This window comes from Vombatus ursinus, unplaced genomic scaffold (assembly GCF_900497805.2).
Source record: "Vombatus ursinus unplaced genomic scaffold, bare-nosed wombat genome assembly UNPS02014941.1, whole genome shotgun sequence".
Lineage (NCBI taxonomy): Eukaryota > Metazoa > Chordata > Mammalia > Diprotodontia > Vombatidae > Vombatus > Vombatus ursinus.
Genome location: NW_020954719.1, coordinates 8249082 through 8273950, shown reverse-complemented (window position 1 = coordinate 8273950; position 24869 = coordinate 8249082). Strand labels below are relative to the sequence as shown.

General features: G+C 35.5%; 1 protein-coding gene across 3 annotated transcripts in view; it reads right to left on the bottom strand.

Annotated features, from left to right (window-relative positions):
* Positions 1-24869, bottom strand: part of LARP4 (La ribonucleoprotein domain family member 4) — a 55359-nt gene that overhangs the window by 16767 nt on the left and 13723 nt on the right. For 2 of the 3 annotated variants that reach the window (XM_027844349.1, XM_027844351.1), the window contains exons 2-7: positions 12501-12648; positions 10044-10199; positions 7366-7441; positions 6183-6319; positions 5178-5281; positions 276-386 (exon numbers count right to left, since the gene is read on the bottom strand). In XM_027844349.1, the coding sequence (XP_027700150.1) occupies positions 276-386; positions 5178-5281; positions 6183-6319; positions 7366-7441; positions 10044-10199; positions 12501-12648 (732 nt within the window). The remainder of the gene's footprint in view (positions 1-275; positions 387-5177; positions 5282-6182; positions 6320-7365; positions 7442-10043; positions 10200-12500; positions 12649-24869) is intronic. The other variant, XM_027844350.1, reaches the window with a different exon arrangement.

The following is a 24869-nucleotide window of genomic DNA, read 5'->3' as shown; positions in this document are numbered from 1 at the left end:
GTAATTCTATAATACATAAGCATTTTTTGACAATCAAAAGAAACACATTTATTCTAACTAAGACTAAGAGTAAAAACTACTTATGCAGATCATCAAACCATGCAGACTAACTATATAAACTGATTTCTAAGGGGAAAAAATCATGGACAATTTCAAATGCCCAAATCTTATAAATGAATTAAGAAAACAGAAGTGAGAAGCTTCCCAAAGAGTTAGAATACAATGGTGAAAACATAAATGGCCACTTGAGGCAATACCAAAAAATATTTTCTTACCTGTTGTGCATCTGTATCAGACTGGAATGTAATGTACCAGCTGCTATTGTGGGCAAACTCACAGCTTATCACTTTGGGACAGTTTTCATTTTTGAAGAGTGCTTTAACTTCCTTAAAATATAAGAAGTACAAAACCTAATTAGCTCTAAAGGACACACAGAAATTCAACTACATACCTGAAGATTCAGATTATAAACCGAAAACCTAACACCTGTAATTAATTCCACTGCTAGGGTTAGAAGAAACTCAGTGAAATACTCCCTTCAAATAATAGCTGGCATGTATATAGTTATTTAAGGGTTACAAGGAGGGGTATATTGGTAACCAGCTCTCCAAAAATAAAAAAAATGTGACATGACACACTTTAAAGTTAATCCTGCATTATTAACATTTTCTTCTTTCTATTTTCTTAAGTCTAGACAATCAGTAAAACAATCAATTAAGCCATGATCTGAAATGCTCATAATGAAATGAAAATTTAACAGTTGCTTCTTATGAGCTGGCTGGAGTTGGCTCCAGCATATATCTGTTACAGTGCACTTTATAGATACAGAGCATTTTATTAAGCACCAACTACATGCTAAGCAGAATAAGTGTTTGGGATAAAAATTAAAATGTACAATACAAATAAATACAAAAATAAAAATATCAAAATCAGGTGGTGCCTACTCTGAAAAAGCTTACATTCTAAATAAGAGGGGAAAAAACATATTCTCATTTAAGAACAATGCATTTGGAGTTAGGAGACCCAGGCTCAAATCCCCCTTTCGTTACTTACTGTGTTACCCTGGGTAAGTCACTTAACATTTCTGAGCTCCAGTATCCTCATCTAGGATCTGAAGAGATCCCAGTGATATTAATCCCATTTGAGTCTCAGAAGTGTCACTTTTTGTTTTGTTTGACTCTCTCCACTCTTATTACAAACCCACGATAAAAACAAAGAAACAAACAAAAAACACTTTCAATAATTTTTAAAAATCATGTAGTAATATTCCTGGAAAGAAAATCTACAAAAGAAGAATCAGGGTGGACATTTTTGGCTACAACAAGAGATTAATGACAGAACCCGTTCATTGAGAACCCAATATGGGCAGTTGGCCTTTTAGCTACTAAGTGAAGTGTTATACTGAATCCTTTCATCCATTTTATAGAAGGTAGCCTCAAAATGCTAGTTAAGATTTTCATTGCAGCCAGTTCTCACTTAACCTAAGTGGACTGTTCCACTTCCCCTCATAGGGTTCCTTGTGTCCCCTCTGCAGCTTTGTGGCCCCCCACAGCCAGAGTGGCTTTGGTGCCTCCCTCTCTGCTCCTGGTCCCAGGCTGCCTCAGTGCCTAAAGTGAAGGCACCCCTGTCACCACCTGCCAGAGCTGGAGCCCAGCCTAGCAAGGGAATTTGCAAAATGCAAATTTATGCAAAGTTAGAACTGTCAGTATTTATCTTCTGAAAACATAAATGGCAATTAAATTGGATATTACTGTAAAAAGCTAAAGGGATTGGTTTAAAGTGTGAATTTCTTCAGTAAGTTAATGAACAAGTACCAGTACATATATTTTTTAAAAGATCCACGGCGCCGGCAGATAGGTGGCACAGTAGATACAGTATCAGCCCTAGAGTCAGGAGGACCTGAGATAAAATCTGGCTTCAGACACTTGACTTACTAGCTGTGTGACCCTGGACAAGTCACTTAACCCTGTTGCTTAGACCAAAAAAAAAAAAAAAAAAAAAAAAGGTCCATGGGTCTTAAAGTTGTCTAGATGGACAGTAAATAATCACCACCCTCTGGACTGACATGCTACGCTAAAAACTAAAGTCAGGGCTTTGAGAACAATACTAGCAACTGCTTTATAAAAATCAATTCAACTACAGAAATGAGCATCCCTTGCCCAGTCTTCCTGTTGATTCCTTGTTACTGAGTATTATGCCGGATAGCTTTAACTTCCAATTCCTAATGACAATTGCCCAATTCTGAGAGTTACTTTTGAGAAGCAGATAACTCTATAACCCAAGAGGCAGGGTCCACTTGAAAAGTTTCCAGCTCTTACTGAGGATATAAAAAGATTATGAATATAATTATAAAGGGACTATTTCTCATCTTTCTCTAATACCTAAAACACATAGTGGCTATGCATTCAATAGATGCTTACTAAGTACTGGTTGGTTGAATACTGGAATAGCTCTTATTTTATGAAAGTTAACCTTATTTCAGAGTCAAAGAGTCTGGAGTTTGAGGGAATCTTAAAGATCATCTAGTCCAACCTCAAAATTTTTATAAGTGAGGAAACTAAGACCCAAAGTCCCAGGCAATTTTCCAGATAGGGAAAATGTTTATGGCAAATACAGCAATTTAAAACTGGAACATTAAAATTTATTCAAAGAATGAATGCAGATATTTGGGAGCAACATCCAATCATGATTGAAAAATAGCAACAAAATTTAAATCATTTATGTGATTTAGAGATGGGAAGTTGATATAAAATATTACATTTGAAAACTGCTGTTAAGGAAGGATAAAGTATTTTAAGAACTAATGAATCTTCCTAGTCAATGAAAGGCTTGGAAAATAAACATTTTCCACTATAGAAATCAGAATAAGCCATTTTGCTTAAACTGTAACACAGAATAAAGCTTAGATGAAAGCAACTGTAAGATCTCTTCAAATGTCCAAAAACACTAGTATGTCAAGAAAATCTCATTACTGCATAGCATCAAATCAGGTTTTCTCCAAAGAAAACCCAGTCTGATACTATAGACTAGTGTTTAGTTTTAGTAACGTTTTAGTTCTCTTGTCCATTAAGTTATTCTTCCTCTCACCCCACCTTCATCCCTTTTTCTTTCTTCCCTGAGGGGTAGATAGTTACCATCCCTGGTTTACTTTGTCAAGCACCCCATAGCAATGAGACAGCTACAACTGAGTCTGTGCACAAGGATTCCATGCAAAAATATTCTTTCTTTCTTTTCTTTTTTTAGGCAATTGGGGTTAAGTGACTTGCCCACAGTCACACAGCTAGTAAGTGTCAAGTGTTTGGTCTGAGGCCGGATTTGAACTCAGGTCCTCCTGACTTCAGGGCCGGTACTCTATCCACTGCACCATCTAGCTGCCCCATAAATATTCTTTCTTTAATAAGGATAAATGGGAAATACTGACTTTGGTTGAGAGAACACAAGACTGAAGGATGAATATTACAAAAATACAAGACGAATAAAGACAGTGTTGCCTAGACCAGTGGCAACTAAATTGTCAGTTAAAAAGATCACTTCTTAGAAGATGTAAAAAATTTAGAAGACCCCTTTTAAACGCGCACCCTTACCTAAAGATGACAAGATTGAGAACATTAACAAATTGTTTAAAACAATTTTTTTTTCAATTTCACATCTAGTTTATAGCTAAGCATCTTAAGACAATCAGTTTTAACTGATTTCTTTTCCAATTCAATGTGGATACACAACAGCCTGACCGTTTCTCTGGCCATTTATTAACAGTTGACTCCCCTCAATTAATCATATTTACACATTTTAATTATGGAGCAAGAATAGTTGGCATTGCCAATTGGGGCAAAGTTGTCTACCTTTGTTCAAGTTGATCAGTAGTGTCTGACTCTGTGACCCTGTGGACCAACTGCCCATGGTGTTTTCTTTGGCAAAGATAACTAGAGTATTTGCAATTTCCTCCTCTAGTAGATCCTTTGGTCAGGCAATCAAAGGTTAAGTAGCTTTCCTACCCACAGCTAAGATGTGTCTGAGGCTGAATTTGAGAACTCAGGTTTTCCTGATTCCAGGCCCAGTGCTCTATCCACTGAGTCACCAGTTGCCTCTGTCCCCCTTTACAGAGTGTTACTATGATTACATAAAATATTCTTCTTGGTTCAGCTCACACAGTGCGCATCTTAGCTTATCACTCCTATTCAATAAACTCCAGAGGCTGTTTGTTGCCTCTAAGATAGAATGTAAATTCCCCAGTTTGCTTAGTAAGCTCTTTCACAAGTTGGTTCACCTTTCTTTCCCCTACCTATTTCAAAGACTTCGATCAATGCAATGAGAATCATGATTCCAAAGCACTGTTGATCAATCATGCTGCTCGCTTACTCAGGGTGCAGGATGGGACATTTTTAAAGAAATGGCCAAGGTGGGAATTTGGGAAATTCTCATAGTTAGGGGACTATGGATGATCCAGCGAAGAGAGGTTAAACACGCAGGATGAGAATCAGGAGGCAGCAGTTTCTTGAAAACTCAGAAGACAGATTAATAATACACAAGGAGAGCGTGATGAACAACTGTATCAAACGCAGCAGAGAGATCAATGTGAAAACAAACTGGGGGGAAAAAAAAGCCACCAGATTTTACAATTAAGCTGCTGCTACTTTGGGGAAAATAGCTGCAGATCGCCAAGGGTTGAAGAATGAAAGATTAGTAGAGGCAAACATGTGTTGATGGCTTTTTCTAGGAGTTTTGAGTAATAAAGGGAGAAGAGACAAACAACAGTAGTTTGAGGGGAAATGGATTTAAGGATTGGAGAGACTTGAGCATATTTAATGAGAAGAGAGGAAGGATTAGGAAATATGAAAGAATCAAGATTAGAAAGAGAAGAAATGACAGAAGGGATAAAGAGGGGATGAACCAAAAGGCGTATGTAAGAACTCTAGTCTTAGAAAAGAGGGCTACCACATTATAAAGATTAGTGTAAAGGAGGAGAAAGTGAGGAATGATGTCAATGGGGTTTTAATAAGAGAGTTCATTATGGATGGCATTGATATTTTCATTAAATTAAGTGGCAAGAGAATGACCTAAGAGTGGGAATATGGGGAAGTACGGGTGCCTTGTGGGAAGTGAGATAGAGACTCAGAAAGGTAGTTGATCTATTGTGTATTCTGCATTTTGCACCTACTTAGGTCTCCATCTCTTACCTCTATTGGTGTTGTTTCAGGGATTTCTCGAAGGATGATGATACATCGTTTATGATTTGGTCTCACTTTCTCTCCCTTCTCATCAACTTGAACCATAGGAGAGGCTAAAAATGTATTAAAAAGAGTTAAAAGCTGTAAGTGAAAATAGTACTATAACAACACTCCGTTAACCAGAAACCAAAATAATCATTTGCAGAAGCTAACTACTAGGTGAATATACGTTGTGATGACATGGGGCATTACTTATTAAAATCAAAAGTCATACCTCTCAGTGACTACTGCATGATAAATGTCTGATATTCTTATATAAATATTACAAAAAACATGAGATTGTTTTCCTTTTCTAAATCAGCAAAATAATATAACAAACATAATTTCATTTGCATTTTTAAAAAATCTGTATTATACACCTAACTTTGGACTAAAATAGATAACCCGTAAGAAAACTCCATTTAATAGCATTAAAATATTAGGCCCAAAATAATTAAGAATTCGAGAAAAAGAAACACCTTCAGGTAGAGATTTATAGGCTGTAGTCAGCATTACAAAATAGTTATGTTATACTGGTGAATTAAAATAAAGCCAGAAATGTGTATTCTTTACACTTTATAGCCTAGATGTGAACCTGTAACTTAACTGCTATAGAGAACTGTCAGGTGAGGGAACTCCCTCTACCAATTAAAGCTGGCACCTTCCCTGTAACTTAAAAGAATCTTATATTTGTACATATTTGTTTGCTTGTTGCCCTCTCACGTTAGAGTGTGAGCTCCTTGAGGAAAAGAATTATGCTTCTTTTTGAATTCCCAGAGCCTAACATAGTGCCTGTCATGAAGGAGGCAAATAACTTATTGACTGACTGAGCTAGATATTGTGACAAGTACTTTTGTTAAAAAATATTAGACCAGAAAGCTATCTATCTTTTTTGAAATGAAGTAGCAACAGACAAAGTTGTGGGACTAAAAATTTCCTTCAAGTCATTCAATTTAAAAAAAATCAACAACATACATCTCAATACTTCAAGAATAAGATCCAGGTCTGTGGTCAACTTTTTTATTTCTTCCATGTTGGCAACTGTCCAAATTGGGATAAACTGGTCACTGTCCATTTGAGACATCAAGTAGAGATCCTTAGATAGATTCTCTCTGAAAGAATTAAGTAAGTGTGAGACTACAACTACTAGAAAGGCCATTTTTCTTAAATAGAAAATAAAGATATAAAAAATATAAAATTATGAAAAATACAGAATTTTATGAAGATATTGAAGAGATAAGGCTGAAAAACACTAACTTCTTACATGTTAACCATTTAAACCAATTTGAGATATCAAAATGGTTCCCTTTAAAATTATATGAAGATGATAAATGTATTGCCAAATACTGATTTGTATCTAAAACTGTGGAAGTCAAGCAGTTACATATTTTTTTGGACAGTAATAATGCTTTATTAAAAACTTTCATTTTTTATTGATACTGTTTGTTTTGCCATCACATTCATTTCTGAATTTATTCTGCCTCCTCTTCCAATAAGCCATCTCTTTTTGAATTACATATTTCCCCCACCTCTTACCTCCCAACTGAAGAAAAACAAAATTCATGTACCAATATGTATAGTCAAGCAAAACAAATTTTTGTCTCAGCTATGTGCAAAAATGTCTCATTCTGCATATTTAGTCTATCACCTGTAAGGAGTTGGGTAGTATTTCTCTCTACTGGTCCACTGGATTCACAGATGATCAGTGGGTTATCTGAGAATTAGTCATTCAAAATTGTTCATTTTTCATGTTTTTTTTTTAAAGATTGTTTTTCACTCTGCCATCATTACATGCAAGTTTCCCCAGAGTTTTCTAAAACTATCTCTTTTAACATTTCTTGCAGTCCAACAGTATTCCATTATGATAATATACTATAATTTGTTCAGCCCTTCCAACTTATGGACATGCCCTTAGTTTCTAGTTCTGTTACCTCAAAAAGAGTTGCTATAAATATTTTGTTGAATTTTGTTCACCTAACCCTAAAACTTCATATAAATATAATGGGAGTTTTTTTCTATTAGTATAATATTTTTGACTATCTGAAAGAATATGCCAATAAATCTGCTTCTAAAAGGTTCCTCCCCCCCTCCAATTTCTAGTATTGTTTCCACTGACTCAGCAATTTTCTTAAAATTGAGGAAGACAATCTAATATTACCTTGAAAAACAGAATTCCAGCTGTTTCTTTAGACATTCCTTTAAATCTTCAACAGAAACTGTACAACTGCCTTCACCTGTTTGGAAGAGTAAAGAAAAAAATAAATTAGTGTCAAGTCACTTAGGAATGATCAACTGTCAGAAAGTTAGCAACCATAACAAATACTTCATTGGTGCTGAAACTAAAGGTCTTTCCCTGTGAAATGAAATAATGACACTTAAAACTTAAAGAACATCCTAAATAATCGATCCTTTAAAAATTATTTTCCTCATCAATTAGTTTCAAAACATTTATTAAGGGTTTACTATGTGCCAAGTGCTAGAGATGCAAAGGCTAGATGGTCCCTGCCATCTAACAGTGGTAGCCAGGAAGGAAGAGTTTTTAGTATAAGAAGTATGGTGAATGAAGTCACAGGGGAATTGATTTCCAGACGTGCCTTTTCCAGTAGTTATTTACCAAGGAATCAGAGCATTTATTTAAGAAACTGCTTCAGCATTCTAATAATATTAGAAGGACATAACAAATATTTACTCCTTTTTCTCCTGGTAAGTCAACAAGCATTTATTATGTGCTTATTGCTATTCGTCAGGTACTGTGCTAAGTCCTGGTGATTCAAAGAACCCTCAAGGCCTAGCTCACAATCTGATGGGGGAAACAACATGCTCATAAAATGGAAAGATTTTTCTTCCTCCCTCCCTTGTAAAGGTAATCTCAAAGGGAAGGTACTAGGAGGGAGTGAAAGTCCTGGAAAAGGCCTTGAAGGAAAGCCAAGAAGTGGAGGTGAGGAAGGATGGAATGGGTAGGGGTCAGGTTGTGAAGGGCTTTAAAAGCAAAAATATAATTTTATACAGAGGTAAAATACTGGACTTTAATGACTGGGGGGCGGTGAGTGACATGGTGCGACCTGAGTGCCAGGAAAGTCATGTTAGTAGGTGAGTGAGTAGAGGATGGACTAGAGTAGGGAGAAGACTTGAGGAAAGACCAATCAGAAGTCCAAGAGTGATAATGAAGATCTACATCAAGGTAGAGACTCTGTGAGTGGAGAAAAGAGGATATTTTGAAGGTAGAAATAAGACTCAGTGAGATATTTGCTGTGTGGGGTGAATGAGTAAAAAAAAGTCAAGGATAATACCCTGGGGTTTTGAGCTGGGAATAAGATGAAATATTAATGATCTTGGGCATGTCACTTAATCTTTGTCTGCCTCAATTTCCTCCTCTGTAAAACGGGGTGAAGGAAAATACCTGCCTCCCAGGGTTGTTGAGGACAAAATGAGCTTTTTGTAAAGCATTTTGCACTACGTGAATACTATTTGCTATTACTATAACCATATAAAAGCTTCAAAAACCATATAAGCTTCAAGAAGGTACAGACATCTTTGCTTTTTGTCTCCCAAGTGTTTGGTGTAGGTTTGGCACAAAGCAATTCTTTAATAAATGCTTTCTCATTCATTTATCTACAAAATGCAACTTTCCTCCTTTAAAAAGCCATCATTAATGCCAACAGAGCCTAAGCTAATTTTTAGCATGGTCCTGAAAAGCAGTATGAAAGTGTTGTATTTTCAATAATTTCTACATTCACTTTCATTGTAATTTTATTCAGCTGCATACCCAAAGAAAAATACCTTCCCTAAGATTCAAAAGATCACAGAGCTCTCAGGAATTTTGTATTTGCTATTATGTAGCCTGTAGTTCTCTATGGGAATACAGAAGGCTCTATAATCTCATCAATGAGGCATCCCCTTATACCCTCTTCCTATGATCTAGTAAATAAATTCTAGGCATATGTCTATGACATCTATAGGTTAAGTGATTTGTCCATGGTTACAAGAACCAGAGATAGAATGCTTTCTAATTCCAAAACTAGCATGCTTACCAATCACTATATATTAGGCTGATCTTTAATATCAAAAGGATGATTAAATCTACAATGAAGCCACAATTATTTCACATACTCATTTCAAGTAAATATTAAAATTCACCACACAGTTTATAGATACTTCATTAGTAATGAGCTGGGACTTTAGATGTTTTGCTACAGGTTCTTATAAAATTCACAAGGAGGAGATTTTTTCCTTTCAGAACTTGATATGAAAACCACAGCATTTTAGAAAGAAGGGATCTCAGTAACCATTCCAACCTCTTCTTTCTACAGGCCAAAAAATAGGCCCAGAATGATTAAATGGTTTGCTCAAGTTAACATATTAAGTGATTCATCTAGCCCTTTATTATAAAATTCTTTCTGTTCTGAAAAATTATAAAATTGCAATATTTATCCTTTTCATTTTAATTGCTTGTACATTACTTCATTAAATCTCTAATTCTGTAAACCTAGAATCACTCATTTTACAAACGGACAAAGTTTTATATGGAATATTTTCTACTTTTAAAAAAATACCTCTCATTTTGTTAATTAGAGGGAAAAAAAAATCAATCCACATCACAGTATCACTGAAGAAAAGATGTGACCACATTTTTTTATTCAATAGCAACAGTCAAGAGAGTTCACAGAAGTGAATCAAGATACTAGATGCATATTTAATCCTCTGTTTGAGATCAACAAATAAAGGTTCTACATAGCTTAACGAATAGTGAAGCAGAGACTAGGTAAATACAGTTATAAAATGACTAACACTAGACCATGCATGAATGGCAGTGGCCTTTGAAACCACAGTATTTACCAGATATATCATAAATTTGGTAACTCAGATCCTCTGGTGACAAAACCATTCCATCTGTAGGTACTTCTTCAACACCTGTGTTACTCTGTGAAGCTTCACAAGATGAATACATTACATCATATTCTTTACAGCTGTCATCTGCAATCTCCAAGGTACCTGAATTTAAAAAAAAAAAATCCAATACATGATATCAAGGATAAGGTAAGGTTTTTCTATACAGGCTTTTGTGGATTTCAGTAGTGAGTAAAGTCGTCACAATGAGGTTAAGATTTTTCCACTGCTTTTAGGGAAATGCAATTTAAGAAAACTACGATCATGGATCAAATTTTTGCAGACCCATTTAATTCCTTAAATTTATGATTTACAAAGTACTTTTTTCAGAAATCTGATGAGGTATGTGGTACATACCCTACTTTAAATATAAGAAAATAAAGGTGTTATTTTATATGTTATAATATCTGTTATCAGATGTTTTTCTGTTCATGATAACACAGCTAACTGTCAGAGTTAAACTTTTGATTATGCTGCACCAACTTGTAAACTTGTAAATATATACATATATTCCAGACTCCAAAGACTCATTATTATATAAAATATTTTCCTCATTATACTGGCAGTGAAACTAACCTGTATGTAGCAATACTTGTTTTCCAATTATTTGTTTTTAAAAATCAAAGGACATCATACTTATCTTGATATTATTATAAAGGACAAATATGGTAAATGTATTGATAATTTCCAACACTGATACAGTACAAGGAGGAAAGGGGCTACTTATGAGGAATGTAAAGTCCATTTTTGTTACAACTGTTTAGACAAACCTGTCATCCAAAGACAAACATCAAGTTTAGTCTACCAAGGCTATTTATGCATTTGAAATTCTACTTTAAGGCCTGGAAAGCACACCAGTACTATTCAACCTTTAAATTATAGTGAAGTCATAGCTGTTCTAAGTATAGGGAAAGTTTATCATAATTGAATGTTATTAAATGAAAGCCTCTGGGTACAGCAGGATTGTTACCATCTCTAAGCTTGTTCTAGATATGCACATAATAAAAATATGAATTAGACTTTGACATTTATAATGTGTCTGGGTTGTCAGGATTTTTTGCTCTCTTATAACTTAAATGCTCACAAACTATACCCCAACCCAATATGATAACACTACACGAAGCTGGGCAAATATTTTACTGGAGTTGGGTTGACTGGTAAAGGCAGAAGGCAAAAAGTATTTGCTCCATATTCTAGGACTTTTTTTGGTAGAATGTATGTTTTCTGTGATTTCCTGACCTGTTGGGAGCAAAAGAAAGCAGTTTGATAGTTCTATCAGTGATATGCAAATGGTGTTCTCTTTTTGTAGAGGTTTAGTGATCACAAGATTTTCACATAGCCTTCTCCCCCCTCCCCCCCCGCCCCGATTCCTTTCTGGTTTTTTTGCCTTCTATCTCCATGGGAGTATTACTGATGATAGCCTTCCAATATTCCCATTATTCTCAATCATTTACCTATTTTGGCATTAATAAAGTTCCTTTAAAGTGTCCCTCTAACTCCCTTGTGTCCATTCTTAATTGAAAGAAGTAGGAGGAAGTAATATGTAGCAGGATCATCAAGAGTCAGAATGAAATGAACTAATCTTTTCAGAGCCTAGGAAAAGAGAAAATAGCACTTTTCTGTCCCTTCATCTGGGCACCACAATGGCTTGTTTGGGGCTTCTTTAACCCCTGTGGACCATCCCTTGCCTCTTTTCACTAAACTATCACCCCCAATATTGTTAGATCTTCTGTATGTTTGTTACTAATTTTTCAGTGTGAAGTATTCTTATTTTAGTCTGTGTTAATGTCCACCTTTCAATTCACCAAAATCCAGTCCTATATATTTTTTCCAAGCTTAAGAGTGAATTATGAAGAATACTTAACAGTGAAATACTTCTGCCATGATGGGTACTTACCCAGTTCAAGTTTTCAGATGGGTTACTTTCCCTAATAAACAATCTTGATACTACAGAGTATGGAATTGAGGCTTAATATTTATTATTTAATCTCACAAATTCTAGTCTGGCCAGGGGCAAGTGCTGAGGTATAGAATACCTCTTCTCACTGCCAAATAAACAAAGGACAACTGAAGATATTTTGGAGCACAAATGGGAAGGAACAGAGGACACAGTTTGAGGGAATGGTATATACGAAGAGCATGTATTATGGTGTAGATATATATGAAGAGATCCTCTAAGTTTATTCATGTACTATTAATAGTTAAAAATAACAACAACAATAAACTTTTTTTTTTTTGCAAGGCAATTGGGGTTAAATGACTTGCCCAGAGTTCACACAACTATTAAGTGTCAAATGTCTGATCTGGGACCACATTTGAACTCAGGTCCTCCTGACACCAGGGCTGATGCTCTATCCACTGCATCACCTAGCTGCCCCATAAACTTTCTTAATGGTTAGGACTTACCATCAGGATTAGGCCCTGCAGTAGCTGCTGTTTCTTGCCAAGAACTCTCAGTTCCATGAGTAGATGAAGGAGCATCAGCGCTTCCTTGGGGAACTTCCTGCCATACTTTGGCATTAGGATTTAAACCAGCACCTTTAGATGTTACCTGCTAAATGAACAAGGTACACATAAATATGTTAAGCCAACATTTCTAAAAAAAAAAAAAAAAAATTAAGTTTTTAACGGTTGCTGCCTTTGAGTTTATAATCCAGTAGAAATAGTATAAATAAAAATATTACCAACAAGAAAATGATGAAGTGCGTAAGTTCCTACCAAAAAAACAACCCTACCTCATTCCTACCTGCTTCCTTGTCCTGTTTTGCCAAACTTTCTCACATTATTTCCTATCAGGAAGTGACAAGGGCTTCCATCCCTCCTTTCTTCAAGTTCCTAGAATTTTAGAGTGCTTAAGGGTAGGTTCTCTTTTCTTTAATTTTGTTAACAGTTTAGGGTATCCTGGTTAAACAATATCATATGAAGATTTGTTTAAAGGAATTAAAACTAGAGAAATAATACCATTTGGAGAGGTAGAGGAACTGTATAGAGTGTAGATGGAGAAGAATTGAGACTTGTTCTGCTTGCCATTGCCCTCCCATTATTGGCAGTACTTGGACCAACTGGTGAAAATTATAAGGAAACTTTCAGATCTTCTCAAAAATGAAAACTTTGAAATATAATGGGCTACCTGTGACTGGGGGGTTGGGAATGAACTCCCTATTACTGGATCTTCAAGTAAAAGCTGGGTTACTATTTATCAAGGATACTACTAGTGCAATTCAGCCTTTGGTGTAGCGTGAAGACTAAATGAAATTAAATTACGCTTTGGGTTGCAGCACTTTTTTGAATATTTATCATTAAAGAATCCTTTCTAACTGAATATATTGTAAGATACACCAAGAGTATAATACAGAACTGTTCTTCAAAAGGGTTTCCACTATATTTTACTTGTTATGTGTTGAAAGGGCTTGACTGAGAACATGAGTACCGAATGGGTAAAAGCAAAGTAAACCTTACAAGAGCACCTAAGCCTATAAATATTTTTAATAATTTTATTCTGATAGTTACAGAGATTGCATGCAGAGTGGACAGGAAGAGCTAGTGTCAGAAACAACACCTGGGTTCAAGTCCCAGCTGAGATTTTTTCCTTTCAGGGCCCTTGGAAGTTCCCTATTCAAATGAAATCACAAGTCCAGTCCAAAACAAACAAAAATAGTTATTGCTAAAGCAATGGATTTGGATATTACCCCCCCTCCCCGAACCTAAATGAAGGCAGCATGAGTTAAGATCTTGACCATGAGGGCAAACTGATGTAGGGAAGTAGAAAGAACCTCCCAGCCAGGAGGCCAGTGGTGTTTATCGTTCATTCTCAAAGAAGACCAGACATCTGGAAGGTGACGCCATGACAGGCAAGTGAATTGGGTTTAAATGAGGCAGGGCTGTGCAAAGTCACCAGCCTCACTTTCTCCTCTTGAGTCATCTGGGTCCAGTGGCCAGATACAGATCAGGATGATTGGAGATGGCTGTCAATGACTATAGTAATGTAAAGGAAAAGAATTCTGAGAGACTTAGGAACTCAATGCAATGACTAAGCATGATATCAGAACACTGATGATCAAACATGTTTTCTACTTCTTGGCAGAGAAGTAAGAGGTGAAAGAGTAAGACATTTTCGTACAGAGGCAATGTGTGAGTTTGATTTTTTTGCTTGACTGTACTAATTTGTTAAGTGGGATTCTAACGGGAATACTGTGGGAGTCACAGGTACTGGGAATAATGCAAAAGAAAAAAGTTTCTCTAAAAATACACAAAATAAAGCATTAAGTTCAAAAGGTGACATAAACGCCAGTTTTGTTATTATCACGTGAAATTTAATATATACACAAAAACCTGTCCTACAAAAATTCATTTTCTATACAATCTTCCCTTTCTATACTTTGCATCCTCTTCATTGGTAAAATTGCAGTTAGTTTAAAAAACAAAACCAAACCTGATACTTTGTTTCACTACAACAGATACTCCACAAATACCCAAACAAACCTTTCTATTTTGTCAAACACCTTGCTGAAATCTACGCATAAGGATATATCCCTATATATCAACATAGTAATTATGTCACAAAGAATTGTTGTTTTGTCATGCTCCGTTAAGAACATTTCTTCCTCTAAAGGCTGACAATTATTTGTTTAATATTTTCAAAATTCCCAAATCCTGAAAAACTTCATTTACATATTTAAAATACCACCTCCCCCTTCTCTCTAGAACAAATCCTACTAAAACTTGAATTGGTCTAAGAATATTAGTAATTAATTTTGCACTCAAAATGGTCTTGCCCTCCTTACTTTATATAATTCCTCAGCATTTACTCCCTAATCTCTACCCTACCACAATGAACTCGTATACACATTACCATTAAACTTTTCTTTTGAGTATACATTTCTCAATTGTGATTAAGCCCACGAATCTTGGCAACAGCAGTCCTCTGCCCAAACTGTCTATAGCCCAGATACCATAGACATCATTGACAGAAAAATCATTGTAAAGAAGGAGCCCACCTTGCTCACCACCATCAACTGCCACCAACGGGCAGATAAGCACAAGAGTCCTCTAGGAGTGTGGCAGCACCCCTCACTCCTGTTTCCAGCCTAGCATTTCACAGCCATCATCTGGGGAAACAACTCCAGTAGAGGAGGAGTTAGCTACCCTCACCAACTGCCACACACAGGGCAGGCAAACCAATTCTGCTAAAGCAGCAGATTTCTCTGAAGGACAGGAGATGGAATGCACTAGGCAAATCAAACTCCCCATTATCTTGACAATCATCTTTCCTCACAACCAGATGAAGACAGCCCAAGACCCTGAACCCCAAAGCCTTGGAATCAGCAATGCTTCCAGCACAGTGCCCACAAGCCATCATTCTGGAAAGCAAGCTCTATGAAGATACTCTTGCAGGTGCTACAGAATGGGTACTAAAGGCTCAGAAAAGAAAGTTTCTGCCACTAAAGTCTTTGGCACTGTCAAATGGTTCTACACCAGAAGCTGGTATTAACAGTGGAAACAATATTAAAAAAAAAAAGAGGTATCACCATCTGCATTGTCACTGCACCCTAAATACCACAGGACCTTTCCATCTGACTTGCAGCTGAAACCTTCCATGTGTTGGCTCCCCAATTAAAATTTGAGCACTCCTTGAAAGCAGGGATTATTTTTTCTATTTATATTCCAAATACTTGGCATAGTAAGCATACATAGTAAGTTCTTAATGATTTTTTTTCATTCCTTCATACATCTGATTTCATTAGTAAAGTTATTTCCCTCTACTGAATTGAAACCTTTCCAAGTTTGGCCATCCATGCAAATTTTTGTCTATGCCTTTCTATAAATCCTTCATAAAGTATTCACTCAACAACCTGGAGGATGCTCTCTCCTTAAAGTGTGGTATAATGGAAAGAACAACGGAATATAAGTAATCCTAGGTTCTATTCCTGGCTTTGCAACTAAATCAGAGTGACAGATACCAAGTCTCAAACTTTGAAGCTCAATTTACTCAATTGCTAAAACAAAGGCCACTATTTCCCTAATGCTTTACATTGGAAAGGTCTCTTTCTACAGAAAAAAAACTCCCAAATGGATCCAAGTAAATCATATTCAATCTGGAGGGCCTCCAGATTTTATTTATAAAGCTCTAAATTAGGGGCTGTTAATCTGGGGTCAAAGGATCTCCAAGAAGTTTGGAAAGATTTCAAGGGTCGATGAAACCAGATTAGGAGAAAAAAATTACATCTTTGTTTCAATATAATTAGTGTCTGTCCTTTGTAATCTTATATATTTTATGCATTTAAAAAAATTATTCTGAGAAGAGGTCCACAGGTTTCAAGACTATCAAATTATTTTTTAAAACACAAAAAAGATTAAGAACCATCACTGCATTAGACCAAAGTTTCTCATTATAGAACTCTAGTATTCTATATGATATGACAGAGTTCTTAATGCTGACAAACTATACTTCAAATACTAAAAATAAAATTTTATCAGATTGCATGCTGTTTTGGGGAGGGGGCAAGGGAGGGAAGAAAAAAATTGAAACTCAAAATCTTGCAAAAGTGAATGTTGAAAACTATATTTACAAGTAATTGGAAAAAAAATAAATACTATTAAGGAAAAACATTTAAAAAATCCAAAATAGTTATAATAAGTATCTGGGGAGAGGGAGTATGAAACAACTTTATTTTTTCTATTTTGCTTCCAATTTTCCCCATAACCCTCCTTCCCCTGGCTTTATCCTAGGGGGTATTTATTCTACACTCCAACAATGACCATAGCCAGTATATTCAAAGTCCAAGGCATTCCAAGATTAAATTAACTGGGAAATTTCTGACTCAGATTTCTTCCAAACTGTGAATTAAGTGACAATTTATGGCCTGACAAGAGTCTTGACAGTTCTCATTGTTTCTTTCACTCTTCTACAAAGGACAAAATTTTGGATAAATAACAAATAACAAGAAAAATACTCCATCAATTAACTACATGAACCTAATGATTAGACAATGGCTTTCTTAGCCCAGTGGAATCAATAAGGAATTATCAATAAGAGGAACTAAAATATACAGTGGAAGACTTCTCTGCAGTGATACAGATGAAGACACCAGAGTCAAAAGAACACACACCATGACTGCAACAATGTAAAGGCAACAAAAGTCTAGTCAAACACAATGGTAAAGATTAATGTCAAACTGTCAAAGGGACAGATCCCTCTTTCCTGTTAACTCAATATGCTATCTTCTTCAATGAATATACATTGTAGAGGGATTTGTTTGGATGTCTATTAGAAAGTCACCAGGGTGTATCAAAACAAAATTTTTATGAAAATGTTCAACATGAAGTAGCTTGCATATTACATAAAAACCTTATAAAGCCATAAGTATTATAGACTTTTAAAAGTCCTTGTCCATTCCATGAAGGTATTACTTTACTGCATAATCTGCCTCGTACTGCCTGAATTCCTAATAATTCCCTTACAAAACACTGTTCTCTGTTTTGAACTTAACAAATAGCAAATATAAAACGAGCATTTTCATATATATGCACTGAACTGGATTGTATATGAAATAGAATCTTTTTATTTAGAGCTTCCTTTTCTTTAAAGTCATATAGAACTTTCAAAGCTGTCCTTTTGGCCTTCTTTCATTTTTTTCATCTTTTTTTTTTAATTGGGGGGGCTGGGGAAACACTCTCCTTTCCATTCCTTCAATGTAAGAGAATACAAAAAAACCCACAAAAACTCTTGTAATATGTGTGGTCAAGAAAAACAAATTTCCACATTGGCCATATTCAAGAATGTTAAGAGCATGCTTCATCCACTGTATTCAGAGTTGTTAGGTCTTTCAGAATTACATTCTTTGTAAGTTTGTTATGGTATAAATTGTTGTTCTTGGGCTCATTCTGCATCAATTCATATTAAGTCTTACCAGGTTTCTCTTTCATCATTTCTTATGGCTCAACAGTATTCCATTATGTTTATATACCATAATTTGTTCAGCCATTCTTCAACAGATGGGAGCCCCATTAGTTTCTAATTCTTTGCCACTACAAAAAGACAAGAATGTTTTGCATGTATGGGCCCTTAATAATGATAAGGCTGGGTCAGGGTGTATGCACAGACTTTTAGAACATCACTCCAAACTGCTTTCCAGAATAGGTGGACCATTTCCACTAACAATGCGCTGATTATTCTGTTCTTCGCACAGTTTCTCTAAGAAGTCATTTTCCTTTTTTGCCCTCTCTGCCAATCTAATAAGGTAGATCCTCAGAATTTCTTTAATTTGTTATTTCTGTAATTGTTAGTGATTTGCAGTTTCCTTGCATAATATTTGTGGATAGCTTGTATTTCTTCCTTGAAAACTGCCTGTTTATATTCTCTTTTGATCATATATTTACTGGAGAATGGATCTTAAATCTTACAAGTTTGGATAAATGTTCTATATAATTATAAATGAGTCCTTTATCAGAAAAAAAACTTGCTACAAATAAAAAAAAATTAACTTTCTCTTCTAATCCTATCTGCAATGGTTCCGATTGTGCAAAAACTTCAAAATTGTTTATTTTATCTTTTGTGATCTTAGTTCTTCCCCATCCATAGTTCTAAAAGATAATTTTGTCCTTGCTCCTCTACTGTGCTTACGATGTGACCATTTGGAGCTTATCCTGGATCTTGGTACACAGTCTATACCTAATTCCTGCTAGACTATTTTCTAGTTTTTCCAGTAGCTGCTGATTAATGAGTCCTTATGCCAGCAGCTGGGGTCTATGGATTTATCAAACATTTAACCATCTGGGTTTGCTTCTGTACATTATATATACCTAACCTGTTCTATTGATCGACCTCTTTTTTTTAAACCCAGTACCAAATCTTTTTTATGGTTACTGATCTGAAGAAGTCTGAGACATGATATTGCTAGTGCCCATTCCTTTTCCACTTATTTCATTATTTCCCTTGACATTTTGACCTTTTGTTCCTCCAGAAGAATTACAGTCAATCCTCAACATTCATGTTTAACTTCCAAAACTCCAAACATCATTGTAATTTTATTAGTAACCTCATTTGCACTTTTGTGTCGGCAATTGTGCGTATTTGTGGCTACACATAATAGAGAGAAAAAATGAGAGCGATGACGTATGCAAGTCTGGGGAGCAGCCGGTATCGTACTAGGTGATTCATTGGTCTTGTTCACACTACCTTATTTATTGCATATTTTCACTGTTTGCCTTAAAAACTCAAATTTTGTGTTGCAATTATGCCCCCAAAACATAATAGTGCAAGTCCTTTGGGCTCTAAGGTGATAACCACCAGTCTCATCAAACTCTCCCTTGGTTTTCCAGAGTGTGGCCAAGGTAGAAAAGTTTACAACAGCATTAATACACAGTACAAAGCCCCCACACCACCATGTGACACAATGGAAGGTAAGATTTAGGTTAAAAAGTTTTAGTTTAAACATTTTATTTGCTGTACAGTATGGTACTGCACATTTTATATATTATAAAAAGTGAATACTGTCTGAAATCAGTGTCTTTTTAAATGGAGATGTTAGCACAAAAGGTCACAGAATTCTAGGGAATGGGGGGGGAAATGTTTTGCATGTCAACAATTTTGAGTACTGCATTTTATAGGTTATTTCATGGTTATTGTGTTAATAAAAGCACAAATTATCAGAACTAATGTTGTGTCATAAAGAATTGTATGCAAAAAATGTATTTTCAGCAATCTAGTGAAAGATTACAATTCTTGGTGGTCATGGGGACCTAACCCCCTATTCACCATAAGTTCCATGCATCAACATTTGCATTTTTGATTTTCACACTGTTTTCTAGGAATGTTATCCATGCAAAAGTTGAGGATTGACTGTATGTTATTATTTTTCCTAGCTCTCTAAAAATTAGTTTTTTTGGTAGTTTTATTGGTATGGTAGCTAGGTCTTTCTTCTTCATGTTATTCCTCTTACCTGGAATGACTTTCTCTTCAAATTCCATCCTTTCTTTCAAATCTCATTTCCTTCATAGTCCTTTCCTCGATTACTTCATGAACTATAAATATGTGAGCGATTATTATTACTCTATGATCCTTCCCTTCTCCATCTGCTTTATCATTTGACTGTCTCACATTACTAATTTTTTGTTGTTTTATATTCCCAAAAATATTGACCACTACTTGATAACCAGAATCATCATTTATTCCATAATATCCAGCACAATGCCTGACACTTAACAGAAATTAGACAATTATTTAACTCATGGTATCAGGCAAAACTACTTAAAACAAGGATAAAAAATTGGGTGTTTTTCAAATGATATGAAGTTTAGTAAACATCAATCTTAAATCACCATCTATTCATTGATAAAGATGCTAAAACAAGGAAAAGTCATAATCAAATGATATGAAGTTCAGTAAATATCAATCTTAAATTACCATCTATTCACTGATAAAGATGCTAAAATAAGGAAAAGTCATAATCAAATGTTGGAGAGGCTTTGGGAAGATAGATACACTAATATACTGTTGGTAGGACTGTTAAATGCTCCAACCATAACACAAGGAAATTTAAAATTCCACTTCAAAAACAGTGACTAAAACATTCATTTATACATTTTGCCCTAGCATTTACCAATGCTGGGTATATATGCCACGGAGGTAAAAAACAGGGAAAAGTTCCTTATCCACTAAAATATTCATAATAGCATTCTGTGGTTTAGCAAAAAACTGAAGATAGATGACAAGTGGGGAACAGTTGAACAAAATGTGGTATATATGTTAAAATTATTATGCCACAAGAACATGACAAATTGAGAAATTCAGAAAAATTTGAGACAAGCAAAAATACAGAACAGAGCAGAACCAAGAAAATACACAAAATGACCACAAAAAGCCATCAAAATTCAATATTGTATAACGACCAATCATGACTTCTGAGTATCTGATAAAGCCTTTGTGGCTTCTCTTTAGAAGGCTATAGATTACAGAAACTAAATACTACATGTACATTATCAAACACATTTGATGTGTGTCTTTATAAGCTATCTCTTTTTTGCTATAAGGGAGGGAGGCTGTTATTACTAAGAAGTGATAGTGATTTTCTTTTTAAGCACCAATAAAACTTTTTTAAAAAAGAAAAGTATAGTTGACTTTTTTTGGCAGTGGATCACCTGAAAATTCTAAACTCAATAGTGATGAAGTCACATTCTGAATGGATATATTCCTGAAATGAAATTACTTGAAATTTTGTATATGGAATCCTCCTCTCCCCCACATATAACTTATCTATAAAGATCCAAACCACATTCCAGTGAATACTACTAGAGTGTTGGAAGAGCTAGCAACATAGTGCAGACATCAGTTATGCCTAGGAGATTGCTTCCAATACCATCCACATTAGGATAAAAACTCTTCCAAGACACCTCTGAAGGGAATCTCAAAAATTACTCAGTCTTTAAAGTGTAAATTCTATTAATAAGAAAATTGGGAGTTTCCTACACGGATGGAAACTGGTAACTTGCCTAATATTTTTGAGTTGATTTGCTTGGGGCACTCATAGGTTAATAACTTGCTCAGGGTTGCAGGCAGGACTTGATTCTAGCTAGGATTTTCTGACTCAAAGGCCAGAAACTTCCACTCTATACAACTCTTCTTAGTTTCAAGTTATTAATTCTCAGTCTCTTATAGGGAGCGGCCCTCTGAGAAGTCCTTTCCTATTAACTTTTTGCAAATCATAAAGAGTTATGTAAACACTTTTATTCTGAAATGTCTATTTCTTAACCCTCATGGACGTCTCCACAATAAACGTCAAGAATTTGCTCAATTTTTAATATATGAAAAGACAACTTTAAGGCTGATTTACTAGAAAGCTTTATCCTTATTATCTCTACACATATTTCTGTGAGCAAAAGTCACTGAGAGTTTGAGAAGACTCCCAAAGAATCAGAGGGACTATGGCAACGTTAATAATATTTTACTTTTGTAAGCACTGTCAAAGTCATATTTTTTATGTAACAAAGGCTGTTAGTTTTAGCTTATCACTAAAAATCAATTTGTTAATAAGAATAAAATGCTTTATTTTTAATCCCTGTCTCCTACCCCCCCATCTTCCAGCAATATTAATGTTCACAACTACTCTAAATCCTGACTACATAATTTTGAACCTGAAGTTCAACAACCTCGTTTCTTTAGTCAACTTCAGCCACATGGTCATACTTTTTTTTTTTCCTGGCTAGGCAATGGGGTTAAGTGACTTGCCCAGGGTCACACAACTAGTAAGTATTATGTGTCTGAGGCCGGAATTGAACTCAGATTCTCCTGAATCCAGGGCTGGTGCTCTATCCACTGTGCCACCTAGCTGTCCCTACTCTGAGGACTTTTATCAACACCTTCAAGATTCTGAATCTTAAGATTCCCTTCTTCAAACAAGCATGTATTAAGCATCTACCATCTGCCAGGCACAGAACTAACCAATCCCTCTTCTCAAGGAGTTTACATTGCATTGAGGGAGAAATCATACCTACAGAATAAATACTAAGTAGTTAGGAAAGGAAGGCACAATCAGTTGGGGACGTTATGCTCCATTTTGAATGAAGAGGGATACTATGAAACTGAGATGAATAGAGTGCTTTATTACCTTCTCAAGTCTTTCACTCTTCTGCCAAACCTCTTATCCTTCCAACCAAAAAAGGTGACAAATGTTCATACTCTCTAACCCAGAAATGCCACTGCTAGGCACATATCAAGGTGGCCAATGATAAAAGAAAGGCCTCATGTATATGGGCCATATAAGTACTATAAATATATAAAGATTTATAACAGCCCTTTTTGCAATAATAAAAAACTGTAAACAAAGTGAGTCCCCATCAATTGAGGATTAGCTTATCGTGGTATATGAATATAATAGAATATTACTAAACCATTAAAAATTCTTAACTGAGCCAGAACAAAATGAGCAGAATCTGAACAATTTACACATTTGCAACAATAATTTAGAGCAAAGTCACTTTGAAAGACTACACAAATGTGATTAACGGAGTGATTTCAGAGGACCAATGATGGATGCCAACTGCACCTCTTCTTAAAGAGATACAGAAAACAGCTCTCCAAACAGAGCCACCGTTGAACTGTTTTGCTCGACTATACTTATATGTTATAAGGGAGGGCTTCTATTGTGTATGGTGGATGGAGGGGAAAGGAATAAGTATATAGGGCCTATTATGTGCTAGGCACTATGCTAATTGTTTTTTACAAATATCTCTTTTGATCCAAATACAATGCACGAGGTTAAGTGACTTGTACAGGGTCACACAGCTAATAAGAGTCTGACTCTGAATTTGAACTCAGGTCTTCTTGATTCTTTATCCACCGTGCCACCTATCGGTCTGTAGGTAGTGACTAGTTAAATGATGACAAAAACAAAATTTAAAAAATGCTTAAATGCATGGAAAGAAAAAAGTTATGAAAGGAACACAACTCGGCAAACCTGCTATTAATGTTAAGTGTTAACACACTATGATGTACCTTAATCAAGTCAATAAAGGGAAAACAGTATAGTCAGTGTCTTGGGAACAGGAGGGCCAATAGGAGAATAGGCAAGGTGACATAGGAAAGGTGAAAAATCAGTGGTGGGAGTGGGTCTCAATAAAGAACTCTCCCACGAAAGAAAAGGCAGGGGGGAAAAGAAATATTGTATAATGGTAAATATGGACCTTACAATGGGTATAATCTTTTGGGATTTGGTGCTGAGAATATTAGATCTGAAAGAGAATCCTGCCTTAAAAAGGGAATCAGAGCTCCTGAACATATCTGACATCTAGAAGAGTGGGAGGACATGAAGACAGATTTCAGGGAAAATATGATCATAGCATAAAGGAGCAGTAATTAGCTTTCTCCTGAGAGAATTGGTATTGCTAAGACGGAGGTACAATAGAAAAAGAGGGGAAGGAGAATGAACTACAAGGCAACAACACAGGTTCAGAAGAAACTCAAAATAGGTACCTCAGAAGCTTTAATTCCATGAGGAACAGTGATCAGAGACTAAAGGAATGAATAAGCGTAAAGACCACGAATCAGAACAAAAATCTAGAACATAAAGAAATGAAAGAAATAATGAAGAAAATGAGGGAAAGAAATACTTTTATTTGAATACGCTCAGAAAACAAAATAAAAAGCTAAAAAACAAAGTTGAAGGTGAAGAGATATAGGGAGAGTTTACTTCACTATTTAACTGAGAGGGAAAAAAGAGGGGAAGAATTAGATAATTAGACAAAAAGAAAATGTACTAAGTTAAGCAAAATTCCAAAACTAAGGAAAAGGATGACAACAGTGTGGGATCCTTGGGGGAGGAGGGCACGGGAAGAAAGAGAGCTGGCAGGAAAAGGATTGTTCTAAAGTAGATTAAGGAAAAATACCTTAAGAAACAAAGTACATTTTTCACAGAGGACGTGGGAGGAAAAACTCCAACATCAGAGACAAAGAGGAAAATACAAACCTCATTCTCATGACTTTAAATGTGAAAAGATTAAACAATCCAATAAAACCAGAAAGTGAGAAACAAAATCCCACAATATGTTGCTGAAAAGAAACACAACCTAGAAAACAAATATTTACAATAGTCAGTAAACATTCATTTAACTCCTACTATGTGCCAGACATCGTGCCAAGTGCTGGGGATACAAAAACAGGCAAAAGACAGTTCCTGCCCTTAACTCACAGTCTAATGGAGGAGACAAGCAAAAAAATTAAAATATGAACAAACAAGCTATATATAAGATAAACAGGAAATAAGAGAGGGAAGGCACTAG